This window comes from Psammomys obesus, unplaced genomic scaffold, assembly GCF_907164565.1.
Source record: "Psammomys obesus unplaced genomic scaffold, mPsaObe1.curated_primary_1811, whole genome shotgun sequence".
Lineage (NCBI taxonomy): Eukaryota > Metazoa > Chordata > Mammalia > Rodentia > Muridae > Psammomys > Psammomys obesus.
Window position 1 is genome coordinate 56,458,902 of NW_026591086.1, and position 19,687 is coordinate 56,478,588.

Sequence of the window (19,687 nt, forward strand, 5' to 3'; positions counted from 1 at the left end):
TGTGCTGTGTGTGTGCTGTGTGCACTGTGCTGTTTGTGCTGTGTGTGTGTGCTGTGTATTCACTGTGCTGTGTATTCACTGTGTGTGTGTGCTCTGTTCACTGTGCTGTTTGTACTGTGTGTGCTGTGTATTCACTGTGTGTGTGTGCTGTGTATTCACTGTGCTGTGTGTGCTGTGTGTGCTCCATTCACTGTGCTGCGCTGTGTGTGTGTGTGTGTGTGTGTGTGTGCTGTCCACGCCACTATGGAGTACTCTTGCCTCTCCTGGAATGAAGACCGCAAGCAGCAGCCTCCCGTGGCTCTAGAGATGCTGGGGAGAAGGAGGTGGTGGAGGAGAAGGAGGAGGAGAAGGAGGAGGACCTGAACCCATACCCAAAAGCATGTTTAAACCCTCAGCTCTTTCTGGTTTATTTAGGAGGACACTTTAAGTGATTAATCCTGTTTCAATTTTTCTGATAGAAGTAACTTCACCCCCCAGTCTTGGTTTTGCTAAAGTCTCATTCTGACACGAATGTGTTAAAGCTGCTTGGGGACAACAGCCTCATGGGAGTTGTCCTTTGAGGCACACTAAAAACAGTTTCACCTCTCAGCCAGCTTCTGAGCTCACCCTGACAGCTGAGGGTCTGACTGGAGCGAAGCATATTTACTCTTCCAGAATAAGGAAGATAGTGGGGTGACGGGAACAAAGAGGCCACACTGGGTGTAGAAAAGCTGGCTCATCGACAAGAGGATATTGCTAGCAAAAACATTCATCAGATCATTTGAAATCTGGATAATCTTCCTGAAGGGTTGAGACAGACTTCCTTCCAGGCAAAGGTGAGGGAGACATGCCTTGGGAACGGAGTGTGGTGGAGGTCATGTTGTGCTTTCTTTCCGGGCTGCCTGTGAGTGATGCCAGTTAGTTTGCCATGCGCCGATGGGTGTGGACTGACGTCCCACTGTTGAGGGTAACTGGGAGTGTGTCTCTGAACAGCCTGAAGAAACAGTCTGACAGGAAGAACCAATCACAAAAGCCACGACATCAGAATTTAAAATTTGGGGTCATGTAGGGTCTCTAAAATCAACCGGAATAGATACTGCTTTGAAGTATTTGGCAAGATTTACAGTGGAAATAAATGGAAATAATTCCCTTGAAAATGATCTTACCTATGTTAAAAGCAAAATATACTTAAAAATGGAAGGGGGTCTGGAGGTGTGGCTCCGTCTATAGAGTAGCACGAAGCCTTGAGCGCCATCGGTACATCACAGAAACCAACCAAGGCGGCCCACCTGTAATCCCAGCACTCTAGACACAGAGGTTGATGATCAGAGGTTCAAGATCATCCTCTTCTACAAAGCAAGTGTGAGGTCCTCCTGAGATCCATTAGTCCCTGTCCCTGTTTCAAAACTTAAAAAACAGCTCTTTAATAAAAGAGCCAGTTATCATCATAAGCTAAGATCATAATTCCTAAATCCAGTCAGTCAGTTTCTAGGCGCTTTGGATAAAAACACGGGGGGAGATAAAGACATCACCACTTCTGATGTTCCTTCCGGGGTCATGGTGCTGAGCCATGTGGCCCATGACTTCTGTCCCCGACCATTCTTAAACACTGGGGACTCTCTGGGCAGGGTGTCACACACAGGCAGGGAGATCTCTATGGAGGCCAGCCTGGTCTACAGAGCAAGTTCTGGGGCAGCCAGGGCCACACAGAGAAACCCTGTCTTGAAAACCAAACCAAACAAAAACAAAAGCAAAACAGAAAACCAAATAAAACCATCACCAACAACAACAACAACAAACTACTCCCCCCAAAGCAACAAACAACAAGAAAAAGCTGGAGTCTTGGGCCTGTTCACCACAGCACCTACAACTGCAACCTCCGTCAGTCAAGCTCATGACTGAAAGAAAGTCTTTTGAAGGTGCATATCTGTTACAGCATAATCCAAGGAGAGCTAGCTAGCCTCCAGGGGGAAGTGAAGACAGTGTGGAAACAGGCTCCACAGAGTGTTGGCCCATGCTGGCCTCTTCCTTTTTGCGGCCATGGTCACAGGACAAGTCTGGAAGGATCTGAAGCCAATTCAAAAGCGAGGTGCCTTTTCATTAAAGAAACTAATTCCGTGAAAGGAGGGGCCCTGGGGTTTTACTATTCTCATTCCTTGTTTTTGTTGTTGCTTCGTTTTTGTTTTTGTTTTTGTTTTTTTTTTTTTTTTTTGTGGGGTTGATTGTTCCTCATCTGAAAAGATTTGTCTAACAAGTGATTCCTTCCTTGTTGTCTAACAAGTGATTCCTACCTTGGGATGGTGGCCTTCCAATCTGGAGAAAGGCTCGCTCATTCGTGTCCGAATTCACTTTGGTACTCTAGGAAGCACCATGGCCTGCCACCTAGAAGTCTGGTCACTGGCTACCTCTGGATGAACGTGCCCACGAGACTGTGGTGATGGTGCTTCCTAACCCGTAGTCTGTCTCTAGCCCCTTCTGCACACATACTCTGCACATTCATTCATTCACACACAGCGGGCACCTGACCTTACTGTACTAACTTGAACAACGCTGGAGGCAGACTTCCTTTTCCTAACTACAATGTGTCTCAATAATTCGGCCTGGGAAACAAAGAAAAGGAATGGGAAGTTTAGGGAAGTGAAGGCAGAGAAGAAAGAAAGGAGCTGATGAGTCAGGTGGCCCAGTCTTCGACCTGACCCAGCCAGCCCTGTCAACCTCACTTCCTGCCAGGAAGCTGGAGAGGCCAAAAACACCTCAACAAGAGTCTGAAGTGTTCCTTGCAGTGACTTGGACATGTCCCTATTTCCTTCATGAGTTTACAGCAAGAAAGTGTGGGTGTGACCTGTAGCCAACGGGGCTGCCTGCCTCCAGGTGAGCTGGCTGTAATGCCTTGTCACATTTTCCCACAGGTATGAACTAGGAGCTGCCCTCTTCATCGGCTGGGCAGGAGCCTCTCTCTGCATCATTGGCGGTGTCATATTTTGCTTTTCAATATCTGACAACAAGACACCCAGGTAGGAAAATAGTGCTTAAAAGGCACTATTCTAAATCATTCCATGTGGAACAAGTTACACACAATTCGTATGACTCTTAGAAATTAAAAATTTCAAAGGGTTAGGGATAGCCAGGTGTGGTGGCACACACCTTTAATCCCAGCCCTTGTGAGGCAGAGGCAGGTGGATCTCTGTGAGTTCAAGGCCAGCCTGATCTACAGAGCTAGTTCTAGAACAGCCACAGCTATAAGAAAAACAAAACAAAAACAAAACAAAAAAAAAACCTGTCTTGACAAATAACAGAAAGAAAGAAGGGGGGAAAAAGAACAAGAACAAGGCTAGGGATATAGTTACTATTTTTTATAGTCTTCACTGTGTTCTAAAGCTGTTTGTGCAACTGGGAGGACAAGCTCAGGAAGAGTGTTTTTCATGTCGACTTCACCGTAGTTTCCATGTAGGCAGGAATCGAAGGTCTCTACAAAGCATCCCAAGTTCCAAGAAAATGAACATTAAAAATAGTTCTAAGACAGAATATTAGAACAAATGGGAGTGTCCCGAGGGCCCTCCACAGAGATTCCCTCATGAGAGCTAAGCAGGAAAGTTAGCGCTTGGTACTGACACGAGCATCTCGAACACAGAACCAACCCGTGTGCTTTCCCTTTCAGAATGGGCTACACATACAATGGACCCACATCTGTCATGTCCTCTCGGACCAAGTATCAAGGTGGAGAAGGAGATTTTAAAGCCACAAGCCCTTCAAAACAGTTTGATAAAAATGCTTATGTCTGAAGAGCACCTGGCAAGCTGCGCCTTGAGTTTGTTGTGAAAGCGAACTGTTCTCACAACAACCCTTCCAAGGCTCTCCTGTAATTACCGCTTAAGCTGTTTTTTAAAGTATTGGTTTGAAGACTGTTGATTGGATGATGTAAATGTTCTTATAGTTATATGCTAATCACTTTCTGTTATGCCTTTCTATAAGGAAAATAAACAGGTTATTTACAAGATTTGTCTATTTTATGCACATAGAAGACAAGTATGCTCTTAGTTCAAAGGCTCGGCAAACTTTGGGGTGATGACTGCTTTGATCTTTAGTGTGCTAAGAACTTCCCTCATTTCCTCCATGTTACACAGAAGCGTGTAGTCGATGATGTCTTGTGAAGGGGACAGGGACAGTTTGGGATGACTCCTCATTGGGTGTCCAAGTGAAATCCGAACGTCTGTCAACTTCTAGTTTCTTAGTCCTGTCTGTCAGGATTATCATCATGGTGGCTCAAGAAAGGGCTCATGAGACCAAGATGTCTTTGCCTTTCTGTGGATCATAAACCATAAACTTGTCTGATGCCGAGAGCACATCCCACCAGCCTGCTGGGCACTGTGGTGGTTGAATCCAAAGCCAGCTAAAGAAGGTCTGGGGGCATGCATGGTGCCTGCCTCTCTCTCCATGCGCGTCTTATAGGCCCTGCACACAGCACTGAAGTCACTGAGACACTGGCCACTTTTCAAGACATGGAATGTGATCAGGTAATTTCTGAACAAAGACGCAGATTTGTTCCTGAGGCCAGCCCTGCGCATCACTTCCCCACAAAGGCAGTAATTGTTTCCACTATCACAGGCTTCTACGTCCCAGCACACATACTTACGGCCACCTCAAAGGCAGGTATTCGTTTTCCTGCATATACAGTGAAGCGGGGAGCTGAATGAGCCCTGCAGCAACAGAGCCGGGACAGAAGCTGGCGTGGTCTAGGGTAAAATACACGGCCAAGTTTGAGCAAGAATTGGTTCCTGTGTCATGTACTACAAAGAGTCCAAAGGGAATCACATAGGTGACCTCATGGCTTTCCCAAAGGGTGAATGACTGAAGAGGAGGTACCACATTATTCGCAGGTACTTAATGGAAAAAAAATTTTTACAAAGTTAAAAAAAGTACAATTAAAAATTTAAAAATACGTGTTAAATCTTGAAACTTATTTTTTCATGAAGGTGGGTTAGGTACTACAGACCAGCCTGGAAACAGGGTTGTGTAGGCACACATTTCTGTATATATAAATGTGTATGTATGTAAATAATTATATGTATATAAAAGATTCTTTTTTTCAACGGAACTGGTGTAGATAACAAATTGTAGAATGTAGGGAGATTAGGAGATGAAAGTACAGATGGTATCACGGAAGGGTCATACAAGGTCTGAAGAAAAAGGAGTAAATCAAACTGAATGGGTTAAACACAAAAACAAAAATTAAACTTTCACTTAAGCAGGTAAGTGAAAGACTTTGTGACTTTCAAATAACAACTTAGCTCATATGTTGGGCTTGATCAGATCATTACATTTCCCCAGTACCAGAAAAAAAAATGTGGCAGACACAGATCCTGGAACAGGCCTGCTTGAAAGCTAGCTCTTGTCACTTTCTGGTTTTGCGCTCTTTGGTGAGTGAGTTATTAACTCTTGATTTCTAAGGTCTTCATGATTACACAAAAGAGCACATCTCAAATTCTAACTGAATGAAGGCCTAAGTCACACCCAAAACAGAAGCAAAGCCAGGGGCTTGGGCTGGGTATGGTGGCACACACCTTTCACCCCATCCCTCGGGAGGGAGAGGCAAGTTCTTTGAGTTCAAGGCCAGGATAGGCTATGGCAAGTCGAGTTCCAAGTCGGCCAAGAACGCATAGTTGAGACTTTGTTGAAGCTCAGTAAGAACCTGCTGAGGAAGTGATGGCCAGGCGGCTGTCTGCCCACATCACAGTCTAACCCTCACTAAAGCTTTTAGAAGCCCCCCACACACAGTGGGCCTATTTGCACACAGTGGTCCCCGAGGGAAGGTGGAACAGGTTCTGGATGGCAGCCACGGTAGCCACGGAAATGTGTTCCACGGTCAGAAGATGTGCACACCCCTTCACAGGGTCAGCGGAGACCCTCCCCTAATGAGCAGCCACAGCCACAGGAGTGATGGAGGACTTTACTGGTTGACAGATGAACCAAATCAACAAGCCATTAAAATGGGACTTTTTTTTTCTTGAGATAGTCCTAATAGTACCACAAAGTATAAAAAATATTTTTTAAAAAAAGGAAAAAAATTAAAAAAAGAAAAGAGAAACAAAAAGTTTATTTATAAACTTTCTGGTCATTGCCAAGATCATTATTCAAGAATATAAATTAGTTCTGAGGTATTTATAATATGGGCTGGGTACTGAAAAACAGAAAACTACACACGTGTATGAGTCAGCGGTTCATCTTTTTCTAGTGACCATCTCATGAAGATCAATCGGCATTTAGAACAGTTGTATGTTACTCATAAAATAGCCAAGACACAGAGGACACTGCAGAAAACAATGGTCAGCAACACACGCTCCCAGGGCCTCGGAGCTCAGGGGTCAGAGGGGCTTTGAGAAAACCTGTTTGCCACGGGCCTAGCTAAGTGTTAGCATCCTGGACTTCCATATGGAAAACAATCAGTGTCACCCCTAGGATATCATTGACTTCACTAATTCTGAAGAGACTTAACGGAATTCTGTAACACAAGCACTACCAATGTGACAGTTTGTATATATTTTAAAAAGCTGTAATAATTCAAACCAATTCAGTCGAAGAAAGAAAAAGACTTAGTTAGCTGAAGAAAATACGCTCAACACTAGCGAGGACTGTACTGAAGAGAACATTTTATGACGCCATGGATCTCGGTTTATACAGTGCACAGCTGACGGCTGGTTCTCAGGCCTGTGTTATGTCACAGGATGCCCTTGTTCTGAGTGGGTGTCTTTGTCGCGGTGGGAAACACTGGGGAGCCTTACACCCCAAGAGGCTGTTGGCTGCCTTCCTGCTGGCTTCCGGAACAGTTTTCCGACACGTGGGATTGCGGTTAGACCTCACGAACGTCACTCCAGTCTGTCACAGTCACTAGGCTGCTTTTCAGCATGCTTGCTTCGTTTTCCTGAAGTCCTAGGGAAGCAGGAGGAAGAGAGGGGACTTGTGGTTAAATGAGGACATGTCCAACCCCCTGACACCGGACAGTCTTTCCTCACTCAGGGTCTGAGTCCTCGGCGAGCTTGTCCCTGAGTCCCTACAGGCTTTGGCACAGGCTGGCAGAAAACCCACCTACTAGTTGGCCACACTCACATCTCACGGGACATGCGTCGTGACCACCCATTCTGAGATACACTGCCCACTCCCAGGCAGCAAGGCCTGCATACCGTGTCCTGCTTCTTGTCCTGGCACTCAGCACAATGCCTGGATATTGGGTGTTTTTAACTATGGGAAAACAGAAACTGTGCAAGGTAGAACCATAAAATCCCACACTTCAATGTGAATCTCTAGTTTATTACTTAGGGGCAAGTGTTGCACATAGACTTTGCTGGGGTAGAAGAACTTCAATTTGAAGTTAATTAAGAGCTGTGATTCTGAGCTGTGGAAACAGCATGCTGTGGAGAACTCCACTCTAGTTTGACTCCAGAATGCTCTCTGAGGAATGCAGGGTCCTGGCACCGAAGTGTCCTCTCGGCCGACCCCTGCAGGGCACTGTGTCTCAAAAACTGCCTTGGTTTTTAACTGGAGTGGATCTTTAGTGGAGATAACTTCACAACGGCAATGTTACAGCCATGTTATCAAGTGACAGTGTGACACGCTGGAAGGAAGAAAAGGGACGACGTTGGGAATGCTCAAAGTGGGGACCAGGGACGTGATGATGACAGGAGACATGACTATGGAATCTATAGGCATTGACAGAAAATTACAAACAAGGGCACCAACTTCACACAGGGAACACAGCGGTGTGGGGGGGTCATGACCCCCCCCCCCTTAGCAGGACATCTATAGCTAATATCTGAAGCTGCTCAATCAAGAAGCAGGCTGAGTCCACCAGTGAGAGCGATGGGAATGGCTCATCAGATCCCACGGGTGGAGAGGAGGATCAGCGGAGGAGCCTTCTGGACACCTTCGCTCTTACCAGGTACAAGGATTAGTCTGATTTTACGTACACAAATTAAATTACAGCAGGTCATGGTGGTGTGACCAGTATTTCCCAGTGAAGATATCCCGAAGAGACACTTGTGTCATTCAATATGACTACCAGACTGTTGAAACAATGGACTTCAAAGAGCTGAGCCTTTCCCTGGGAATCTCATGGTTGGAGGAGGAAAAGGCCACACCCCAGGAGACGCTCCACAGTTCTTATACCTGTCAGACCACCTCACTGGACAAGACTAAATCCCAGGCAACGATGGGTCAGTGTGGATAGGACCGTGTCTCAACCACCTGCTCAGGTAGGTATGTTCTTGGCACTCTATTTAAATTTTGACTTGCTGTGTGTGAGAAGGCTTCCTCACTGTATCTCTGTCAGTGTTCCCAATGCAGCCACATTGAATAAATCTACTTTTTCTGTTTCCCACTTTCAAAATGGTTTTAAAATATTTATTTATTTATTTATTTATTTATTATTACGTATACAGTGTTCCGCCTGTATGTCAGAAGAGGGCCCGTATCTTATTATAGATGGCTGTGAGCCACCAAGTGGTTGCTGGGATTTGAACTCAGGACCTCTAGAAGAGAAGCCAGTGTTCTTAATCTGTAAGCCAGAATCTCACTTGGGGCACAGGTCGTGACCACCCCAAAACTGACCGCAGTGGCACAGCTGTGATCTTGGTACTCACGATGCTCTTGTGGGGGCTGCAAGCTCAAGGCCAGCCCTGGGCTATACAGGGGCATAGTTGAGATCTTGTCTCAAAAAGTCAGACTAGTGAAATAAACAACACGTGGATACGTGAATTTAGACATTAGGCCTCCTGGGAGTTGCACTACTCTCTGGGAGTTACGCCCAGGCTCTCTGGTGAGCAGGAAGCACTCTAGATTACAATTTCACTTGTGATCCATCCCACCAAGTACAATGCTATAAGGAAAAAAACAAAAAACCCCTCCCTTGGAGGAAAACCACGAAAGGTACTTGATAGAAATTAAGGCGTACTGGAAGACTGCAAGAAGAATGTTCTCATCTAGGTGTGAGCTCAGAAACGCTCGAATTTCTGGGGTGTCTGAGTGAGGAGAATACATGCCTGGACACAAAATTACATTAAGATGTTCAGTGGAATGGTAGAGTAAAAATTAAAATTATTTTTACATAGATGAAGTTCTCAATATTCAGATCTAGCCTATAATGAAAAAATAACATCAAGATGTTGGTTATAACGATTGTGGCATTTGGTTTTGGCTTGGTTTAGTTTGGTTATTTTGGCTAGACAAGTGCTCTAGTACTGAGCTATGACCTAGGCCTCAACAATGCTTCCATATGATAGCATAAAAGTGTAACTAAAGCGGGTTTTATAAAGTGTAAACACTGTGGGACTGGAGCTAGCTCGACCCGCAGTGCTTGCCCATCAATCATGAGGACTTGAGTCTGCTCTCCAGAACTCACACTTTAAAAGGCCGTGAGTTAGGGCACACACTGTCTCCCCAGCCTTGGGGGAGCAAAGACAGGAAGAAGACGCCTGAGGCTCTCTGGCCGGCTAGCCAGTCTAGCCTGCTTGCTGAGTACCGGGCCAACAAGAGACCCTGACTCAAAACACGAGGCAGACAGTTTCTCAGGATCAGTACCAAGGCTGACTTCTGCCTCCACATGCCTGTACATGAGTGTGTACCCACAAGAACACACACTCCACAGAAACACAAGCCATCAACGTGTGAGGGTGAAAACTGCCAACCTTCTTCCTTGAGTTCCCGAGGGTTCACAGGGCCCCAGGCCCTCGGCACCTGACTGGAATTTACATCTCTCTTCCCAGGTGGAGGCTCCCTCTGTTCTATCTTCTTCCCCAAAGACTTTTCTTCCTCAAAGGATGAGACGTCCCAATCTTCGTCCTGTACATCTGCGCACTGGAAGAAACAGAGGAGAACTTGATTTCTTAAAGAAACGGCGCCCCTTGTTCACGCTGAGGTGCAGGCTGCGCAGAGCAGCTTGACACTGAGCCCGGATGGAGGTGGCTTTGCAGAGCCGTGAAGCGAATTTCAAAACCTGCACCTTGAAAGCTACAGAAATCACTTTTTTTTTTCATGCTGTGGCTCTTTTCTTAATCAATTATGAATTTAGGAAGCTCTAGACTACAGGGATGGTAGGGGGAGAACCTCTGAAGCCAGGGTGAGGAGGTCACCCTGGAGCCCCGCAGAAAGAGAGCCCCCCTAGAAGGATTACATTCCCACCTTTCCAAGGAGAGGCACGTCATCTTGAATGAGGCAGCATTTTGTTATCGTTTTGTTTTGTGTTCACACACACTCACACAAACTAATGAAGGAAGTTAGACAGGTGGCTGAGTCCCGTGGATGAACAGGAGATGGGCTGAGAAGAACAAACCAGTCTTGGGGGATAGTCTACACAGCAGCTGGCCTTCAGAGAAGCAACGGCCAAGCTCCATCAAACACTCTGGGGCAGGAAGCTCCAAAACCGTCCAGGCCTCTTCAACAATTCTGACTCCCAGGTGTGGCCAACGCCTAACAGTCCCTACTTTACCTCCAGGTGTCAGAAACCCCATGCGCTGCATGTGGAGGCTTCAAACTGCAGCTCCTCCCACTTCTGTGGTCAAAACATCTACTATCTGCACGTGTCAACCTACATGCGCCAGAGCTGTGAGAACATGTGATACACTGTGATACACAAATATTGTATCGTGGGTTGAACAGCCCTTATCTGAAATGCTTGGATGATGTTTCAAATTAGAAAGGCTTTGGGCTTGGGATTGTTTGCAGACATTTTATTGGGTTTGAACAGCTCTAATCTGAAAACTCCAAAGCAAATATGGTCCAAATCAGAAACCTTTTTGTAGTTGTTTTTTGTTTTTGTTTTCATGACAGAGTTTCTCTGCATAGCTCTGGCTGTTCTGGAACTTTTTGTGTAGAACAGGCTGGCTTCAAACTCAGAGATCCACCTGCCCTGGCTCCCACGTGCCGGGATTAAAGATGTGCACCACCACACCTGGCAGCTTTCTTGTGCGTCTGCCTGAGACTGAACCTAGGGCCTCTAGCTGGCTCAACTGAGCTATATCCCAGAGAGAAAAATTTGAGAAATTTGGAGTTGATCCCAGTGTTTAAGAAGTTTAGCACTTCGGGACATTCCAGCTTTCGGGTTGTTCAGCCCGTACCTGCTTATCAGACAGCAGGATCCCCAGTGATGAAAATGCAACGCTGAAAACAAATCAAGCTCAAGCGCCACTTTTTTTCTCTATTAACTGATCACAACTGACTTCTATTTCACTACAAAATATATTTTCTAATTAATTCAGATTTAGCAAGAAGTTTCACCTTTAATTCTTGCAGTTCTTCCTTTTTGACAAGTGTTTCAGGAATATTCACTCCAGGAACTGGTTTACTCCCATTTCCTTGGTGTAAAACCATGTTCTCAACATTTTCAGTTTGTATCTTAATGGAGGTTCCTGCAGGAGCCACAAAACATAGTCAAGAAAAGCGTCTGAACACTCTGTCTATCCCCAGCCCCACAAGCCTACTGTCAGCGCTAAAGGAGTCTCAGCTTTACACACAATTACATGTCATTCAAATAAAATAACTGCTAGATTTTGAGATCGGGAAATAAGTGGGGTAGAGAGAGGATTGTTCAGGGGTTAAAAGCACTTGCTGTCCCTGCAGATACCCCGGCTCAGAGCCCACAGCACGAAGCTCACCACTCCCTGTAACTACAGTTCCAGAGAACTGAGGCTCTCTTCTGGCCTCCATGGGCATCTGAACACACGTGGCGCACACACCCACACATACCCATGTACACATATACACATAAAATTAATATATACACATAGACTTAACAGCTAAATATGTATAATTCCCTTAAAAAACAAAATCACAATTGCCCAGTCATGAAGCTACATAGTTTTCACTTAAAATCACAAGTGGGTGGTCTCATTCAAGTATGTGATAAAGGCTTTAATTCAATGGGTATTTTCTAAAATACTGTGTTACTTGTAAATGTCCTCATGATGGTTTCCAAAATTATATAATTACATAATTTGTAAAAGTTACATGTAAAATAATTAAACCTGTTATGTTTAAAATCTGTAATTTTGAAATTATACTAAAAAATTCTGCTTATAAGTACTATCCGTCGGCTTCACTTCCGTTGGCAACTCTTCAGAATGCTGTCAAAAGCCCAGGGCGTTAGACCAGCCTTTCTCAGTCACCCAACATTAATGCACTGAACTTTGTCCCCTCAAATTCATACACTGAGGCTCTCACCCTCACAGTCTTAGACGTGATCTGATGGTGGGAGCAACAGCACCTCGGAGTGGCAGAAGCAGGAGAGCGAGCTTCCTGGAGGCAGTCCACTCGTTTCGCACGGCTGACACAAATGGGTGCATCCCTGGTTTAGGCAGGCCCCAGGGATTCTGTCTCAAGACTGCTTACTGTTGCTACGCTGCCTTTCCGTGCTTGTCTTATACATCTGGCCTGGCAGAGACAGAGACACTCTATGCTTCTTGCCTCACTCTGCTGGGCAGACGTCCTGCACGTTGTTTCGAAGACATAGTGCTGTTTAAATGAATTGATGATTCCATAATCTCTGATGATGATTTAAAAGGATTTCTGACTTGCAAGTAATTTTAAAACCCTCCTGCAGTATAGCAAAAACTGCTAGGAACTCTGTGGACCTCCATATTTCCCTCTTGGTGTAAATCAAGAGGGAAAACAAGATGAAACAAATTAATGATCAAGGAAATACATTCAGTCTAGGTTTAGTCCAAGGATAAAGCCCAGGTGTACAACACTATAAAAAAGACCCTATGAATATGGAAACAGAGAGTAAATGGTTAGCTATACAACACAAGACAGACACCTGTTTCTGGGAAAAACTCTTGCTTTGAACTCAGGGGCTGGCTCTTTGATCATCTCCCCCTGAGTGGGGAGCAGCCTTACCAGGCCACAGAGGAAGACAATGCAGCCACTCCTGATGAGACCTGATAAGCTAGGGTCAGATGGAAGGGGAGGAGAACCTCCCCTATCAGTGGACTGGGGGAGGAGCATAGAAGAAGAGGGAGGGTGAGTTTGGGAGGGGATAGGGAACGGGGCTACAGCTGGGATACAAAGTGAATAAACTGTAATTAATTTAAAAATTAATTAATTAAAAAACCTCTTGCTTTGAACACATAATGTACATTTGCAATAAAAAAAGAACTTCTGATTTGAACTCATAATGAGCACATAGATAAAACCACTGCTGTAAATTTACAATAAACAAAGTTTCTAGTTAGAGATTGTTCTAAGGAAAGAACTTAGAATCAATAGTCCCAGTGTAAACTCCTTTAATGTAACAATTTTATCTATTCTGAATGGGGTAATTTTTTCCCATAAATAGAGAACCTTTCTATTAGATAATATAAAAACCCAAGACAGAGTTAAACATTTGTTGACCTAGACCCCTGCTTAGATGTAGCCAATGGGCAGCTCAGTCTCCATGGGGGTTCTCTACTAAGGGGAGCAGGGGCAGTCACTGGCATTAACTTGGTTGTCTGCTCTTTGATCATCTCCCCCTGGTGAGGTGGCCTAACTAGGCCACAGAGAAACAGGATCTAGACAGTCCTGATGAGACCTGATAGGCTAGGGTCAGATGGTAGGAGAGGAGGATCTTCCCTATCAGTGGACTGGGGGAGGGGCCTGGGGGAAGAGGGAAAGTGGGTGAGATAAGGGAGGGGCTACAGCTGGGATACAAAGTGAATAAATAACAACAACAACAACAACAACAACAACAACAATGAAAAGCATTTCTGGAAAGAAAAAAAAAGAATTGAGGAAGTTCAGAGTTTCTTGCCTCAAGCAGCGGCTGCCATCATTAGCCTGAAAGCTTGAGAGTTAACGTACAGAAAGAAACACTAGAAACAACCAGTCCCTAGCCGTGACAGGCCTAGAGCTACCTTGGACCGTGTTTCTCCTGACGCTGCTGTCCCACCTCAGCCACCCCTGGACCCTGTGGATGTAAACGCTTACTGTTTACAATATTAGTTGGGAGTAAAGAGGCAATTAAGTGACCGTGAGGTCATGAAGAGTGGTGCCATGGGGCTAGGGAGATGGCTAGTCAGTGCAATGCTTGCACACAGCATAAAAACCCGAACTCAGTCCCCAGCACCCGCACAGAAGCCAGGTATGCTGGCCATGTGCTTCAAGTTGCAGTGCAGACAGTGCAGGGCAGATGAGGACAAGGGCATCCTTGGAGCTCAACAGACAGCTAGACCTGCCAAATCAGTGAGTGCTCGGTTCAGTAAGAGACCCTGTCTCAAAAAATCAAGACATTTAACGTCAACCTCGGTCCTTCATACATGTGTATACACGTGTGTATGCGACTACACACATGCGCACATGCATAAACATACCACACACACACTCTCACATAATTAAAAAAGGGTGGTCCATGATCAGTCGGAACAGTCATTGGAAAAACTGGAAACCAGGCTTGACGTGAACTCAGGGGGAAGAAGATACGGAAGAAGAGAGGAGAGCCACCCCTAGAGAAACAGAACTCAGTATCTCTTATAAGGAAATGACCTTGCCAACACTTTGAATGCTTCACTGAGCCTACAGAATACTGACACTAAATTTCTGTTGTTTAAGTCGCTTGGCTTATAGTATTTTTGTTGTAGCAGCTGTAGGAAACCCATACACTCAGGCATCCCCAAGTGGCTCTTCCCCTTCTACTTGAAGATGGCTGCGTCTCCAGCAGTGACTTTGGGATGAGCTCCATGCTACTCACATACAACCCCAGCTCAGATGCCCAGTGCCTGGTGTCCTGGGTGGGGGCCCAGGTCCTGAATACACCACAGGAGAGCTTTCAGGGCTCAGCGCTCACCTGTGGGCTTCGGAGAAGTGTCGGAGTCCGCCAGTTCACTCCCCTCCGTCCAGTCTGTGTCACTCTTGACAGAGCTCTTCCCGAAGTTGCTCATGCTGCTTCTAGAGGGGTGGGTGCTGAGTAACTCTGGGGATATGTATGCCTGGATGAAGTCTTCTTCCTCCTCCTCTCCTGAGCTGAAGGGAGGCGTCCTGCACAAGCCAGAATCGCAATGCGTGTGGAGGCACCATCTGCTCCATTCGGAACTTACTAACCTCGAGTCCTTTTTCCACCTTTTTAAAAACTAGTTCGTTAATTTACCATGCAGTGGGCTGTATTTTGGAATTTTCATACACACTTTGTTTTTGCTTTTCTTTCTCCACTCTTCTCCCTCAATCTCCTGCTCCCCTCCCTTCCTGCACTAGACCTCTACTGCTTTCACGTCCTATTTTTATTCCTCTTCTTTTCTCTTTCTGCAACATTTCTTGCTTGACAACTCTTTTTCCCATTCATGGTTTCTTCTCTAGTTTTATGACTGATACATCTGCCCACCCATAATACATGTACAACTACATACATAAACATTAAAACCCAGGATCTGCACATGAGAGAAAACAGTCAGCATTTGTCTTTATGTGTATGGAATATTTTGTTTAACAGTAATTTCTAGTTCTAACCATTTTCCTGACTAAAACTCCATCGGGTACATGGAGCACATTTTCCTTTGCCATTCGTCTCTCGATAGACACTTCATAGCGATGTCTAACAGTGAAGAAAGAAACATGGATATGTGCCTATCCCTATGCGGTGGGCTCAGAGTCCTCTCGGTGTGCCCGGAAGTTGGGTAGCTGGGCCATGTGAAAGTTCTAATTTTAGTTTCTTGAGAATTGCCCTGTCGATTTCACGGAGTTGCCTTTAAAGTACTATAGATGACCTTAGGTAATTCCTACAAAGTACAATGTTGAGAATCCGCCTGTACCTACAGACAAGGAGGCAGTGAAGCCAGAGCCATAGGCAAGACTGGGGGTCACTCTATACACAGATCTGCCAATTGTGAGGCAGAGCAGTTAAATGGAGTGAAGCTCCCCCAAACCCAGACACTGTGCAGTCTCAACCCCCAAACCCAGATGGCCACAGTCTCAATGCTGTTAGCTCTTAAATGCCTAAGGAGAACACCTCTCATCGAAGGAGGACATTTCTGGACTCTTGCTACTTGATGTTTGAAAACGTCGTCACTTCTGACTCACGGATGGCCCCCCCTACTTGAAGGTGAAATGCAAGCTCAGAGCAGTGTTTGTCCATCAGAAGAGTATTTTGAGAAAGCCTGAATTCCGCACACCACGTCTACCTGTGCACCCCAGACTTCAGGGTAAGGCCTTGTTGAAGAAACAAACCGACACCAAAAAGGATTTGTAAAAAAGAAAGCACTGTTACATATTACAGAATCTTTTTCTTAAATTGGCTCAAAACAGGCACCAGCTGAGTATCAGCTATGTGTCAACAAAGATTTTTATCATCAGACAGACCCCAAGAAAAGCCAGTGTAGAGTTCTCATCAGGCATTACAAGAAGCTGGAATACCCAAATACTACCTGACACCTATGTGACCATGGACCCAGCCGACAAAACACCAGCCATTCTATTTAAATGTGCTCAGGAAAAAAATTACACCAGAGCCGGGCACAGTGGTGCAGGCCTGTAATCCCAGCACTCCGGAGGCAGAGGCAGGAAGATCTCTGTGAGTTTGAGGCCAACCTGCTCTACAAAGTGAGTCCAGGACAACCAAGGCTACACAGGGAAACCCTGTCTCAAAAAACAAAACAAAACAAACAAAAAATAAAGGCTATACAAGAATGACTCAGGGGTAGTCCTTTTTCTTAACGGATGCCATAATGTGGCGAAAAGCTAGTGGGTGACACAGTAGCTGATGGAGGCATGTCACAAATAATATACCAAAGAGGACTCGCAAAGCAACCATGATGAATAATCCCTGTGGCTTTACTTAATCACAGTGAACCCCTAATTCACCATGACAGCAACGCTCAGAATTTTATATCCCCTCCACTCAGCTCTGGCACTTCTCCTAGTACTCACCTGGTAGACGAAAAATTTCTGAGAAAATGATTTTCTTTGGTATTTTTCTTAAGACTAAATAAAATAAAATAAAATAAAAATTAGAGGAAGACAGAAAATATTTCTAAAGCAAAGAAGTAAATAATATAGCTTACACGAATGTCTATGGAAAAACACAGAAATCTCTGGCTACCCACCAGAAACCATGAGGAAGCTGTGACTGTGAGTCACCGCTGCAGACTCAACGTTTGCAACCTACTCTACTAGACCTGTGATGCGCTGCCACCCGAGGCCAGACTTTGGAAAGTAACTGGACTAACTGGAGGCAGAGGATTGGGTCCCCATGGTGGGAATACTGCCTGGTGTGGCTAGAATGAAAATGGCCCCCACAAGCTCAGCCCCACTGGGGGACCTGTTGAGAGGTGTGGCCTTGTTGGAGGAGGAATGTCCCTGGAGGCAGGCAGTGAGGTTTAAGACCCCCCCCCCCTCAGCTGGCTTTCTCTGCCTTGTGCTTGTGGCCTGAGATGTGAGCTCTCAGGACTGCTATGCAGCCACTATGGCCTTTGACTCTAAACCTCTGGAACCCTGAGCCCCAAATTAAAGGCTTTCTTTCGTAAGTTGCTCCAGATGTAGTGTTTTGTCATGACAACTGAGAAGTAACCAAGACACCACCCCCTTTAAAAGAGGGAGAGACAGCTTGTTTGCTGTGTGAGGACATGAGACAACAGCCCTGGCAACAGCCTTGACCTCTGACACCCTGATACTGAGCTTCCAGCCTCCAGAACAAATTCCTGTCGTTTCACTCACCTAGTCCGTGATGTCTTACTACAACAACTGCAGGTGGCTCAGACAAACAATCTTTTTTCTTTTTTCACAGTTGAGAATACTCACTTTGGGACAGCCACCTTATCAGCAAACACACTTCTCTGTCTGACCAACGGTCTGCTTTTGGGGGGAATCTGGGTTGCCTTGGGTACTTCTTCGGCTGGAAAGGTGCTCATGGGAGGGGCATCATGCCTATCTGGAAGAAAAGTATCAGTCATGAGTCTTCACTGCCTTCATGGTAAAGTGAAAAGCCAAACTGAATAATGTGACACTATCCACGCTGAGAGTGAAGAGAACACGGCTTGCCTCTCAGGTCTGGAGTCCAGACTAAGGACTTCATTACTCTTGTTTGCTTGTTCTTGATTTTTTTTTTCTTTTTGAGATAGGTCTCTTGCAGCCCAGAGATTATATATATATATAATCTGCTATATATCCAAGAATGACTGAACTCCTGGTGCGCTTGCCCTCACACCCTGAGTGCCAGGATTATGGGCACAGGCATAGCCCAGCATTTCAAGTTCAGGCAGTAAGATCGTTGCAAGTGCCAAGTCTGCAGGCATTTGAAACTCACACAAAGGTCGGTGAACGTAGCTCTTTCCTGCAGCAGTGAACTGCAGGTGGTGGCAGCGCCTTACCTGAAGGCACCGACAGCTTCTCCTCGACTTTACAGGTGAGCTGATGCTCGAGGGACTCTCGAATCTGCTGCATGTGCGGCATCTGCCTGGCTCGATCGTGTCTGGCCAACTGCATGGCTTTCAGCGATCTATTGAGGATATCACATGGGATCCCGTGGATATCCTGAAGGAATGAGATCCTGTGTCACATTGTGATCGTTATCCTTGGACGGTTTTCATTCGCAGATCCGTGTCAGCATTAACTCTGTTCTTCCGGGGACCAGGTCATTTAAGGGAAGGGATGGGGGTTCCCCACCATACAGCACTTCTTCTGGTTCCAAAAGGAGCTTGCAGTGCAGGTGTGCCTCCTTAGGACACACCCATCACACCAACAGTGCAAAGCTGTATGATGCTAGAGGAATTCCAAGAGCAGCCACCAGAGGCCCTAGTCTCCAGAGAAGGCTGGAGCAGGGACTGAGCTGCGCTCTAATGAGAGGCGGAAAAAAAAAAAAAAGTGGAAACAAGAAGTAATTTCTAGATGGTCAGGCACTGGGGATACCTTGTGTGAAAGACAGGAGATTAAAATAGAAAACAGCTAGAACGTGTCCCACAGGCTAATCCCATAGACCTGGGTGACAAAACAGAGTGAAAGCTGATGACAAGCTGGACAGCTCAGTGGTCAGAGGGGAGAGAGTCAGCAGAGGTGACTTCCCTTATGAACCTACAATTAAAGAGGTGATTCCCAGGCCCTCTGGCTCTGATGGGAATCTCATCAGAAGAAATGGTACTTAAAGGGCTAGTGATTAACTGTGCTCACACATGAGCACATCATCCCCATTCTCCCTCCCCTCCCCCTCTCTTCTGGGTTCTCCATCCTAGGGGCGGCCTCACCACCCCACAGTGTAGCCCGGGAAGAAGTCTCTGCCATCAGGTAAGTGCCGCGTCCGTGCCGAGTTTCCTCTGCTCTCAGTCACTCACCCGATCTGCCCAGCCTCTCCTCATCACTTAAGGGGATCAAAGATGTCTATACCTTTCTGTGATCATTTTAACGTCTGTCTTTCTACACCTGGCAGATAGATGGAAGGGTCTAATATCTCACAGCTGTCAGTCTTCCTAATCTCAAACAGTTTCCACCAGAATCCCAACAATGACGGTTATCTAGAAGTGGGGTGCTTTTCCAGAGCTCAACAGGAAGGAAGAAATGGGAGAACTGGCAGAGTGTCTGCAGAGTTAGACTGGGAACGCAGGGCCACAGAGGACCGGAGAGCGTGCGGCCCCTGCAAGGGAAGCAGTGTGAAACGGGCCAACGAATAAACACAGTCACTGAGGACACAAAGCACAAACAATGCTCGCAGGGGCTTTCCACGAAATAGAGGCCTTATTTCAAAGGAATGGGAAAGGGAGCCACACAG

General features: G+C 45.9%; 2 protein-coding genes across 6 annotated transcripts in view; one reads left to right on the plus strand and one right to left on the minus strand.

The window, feature by feature from the left end:
• Cldn10 (claudin 10) overlaps positions 1-3,969 on the plus strand; it is an 18,246-nt gene extending 14,277 nt beyond the window's left edge. The window contains exons 4-5 of the mRNA XM_055609763.1: positions 2,889-2,993; positions 3,638-3,969. Coding sequence (XP_055465738.1) covers positions 2,889-2,993; positions 3,638-3,761 — 229 coding nt within the window. The 3' untranslated portion in view covers positions 3,762-3,969. The remainder of the gene's footprint in view (positions 1-2,888; positions 2,994-3,637) is intronic.
• A 1,950-nt stretch (positions 3,970-5,919) lies between these two features.
• Dzip1 (DAZ interacting zinc finger protein 1) overlaps positions 5,920-19,687 on the minus strand; it is a 53,321-nt gene continuing 39,553 nt past the window's right edge. For all 5 annotated transcript variants that reach the window (XM_055609816.1, XM_055609815.1, XM_055609814.1 and 2 more), the window contains 7 exons: positions 18,297-18,459; positions 17,728-17,857; positions 16,858-16,911; positions 14,786-14,976; positions 11,245-11,375; positions 9,657-9,825; positions 5,920-6,906 (listed from right to left, as the gene is read on the minus strand). In XM_055609816.1, the coding sequence (XP_055465791.1) occupies positions 6,827-6,906; positions 9,657-9,825; positions 11,245-11,375; positions 14,786-14,976; positions 16,858-16,911; positions 17,728-17,857; positions 18,297-18,459 (918 nt within the window). In that variant the 3' untranslated portion in view covers positions 5,920-6,826. The remainder of the gene's footprint in view (positions 6,907-9,656; positions 9,826-11,244; positions 11,376-14,785; positions 14,977-16,857; positions 16,912-17,727; positions 17,858-18,296; positions 18,460-19,687) is intronic.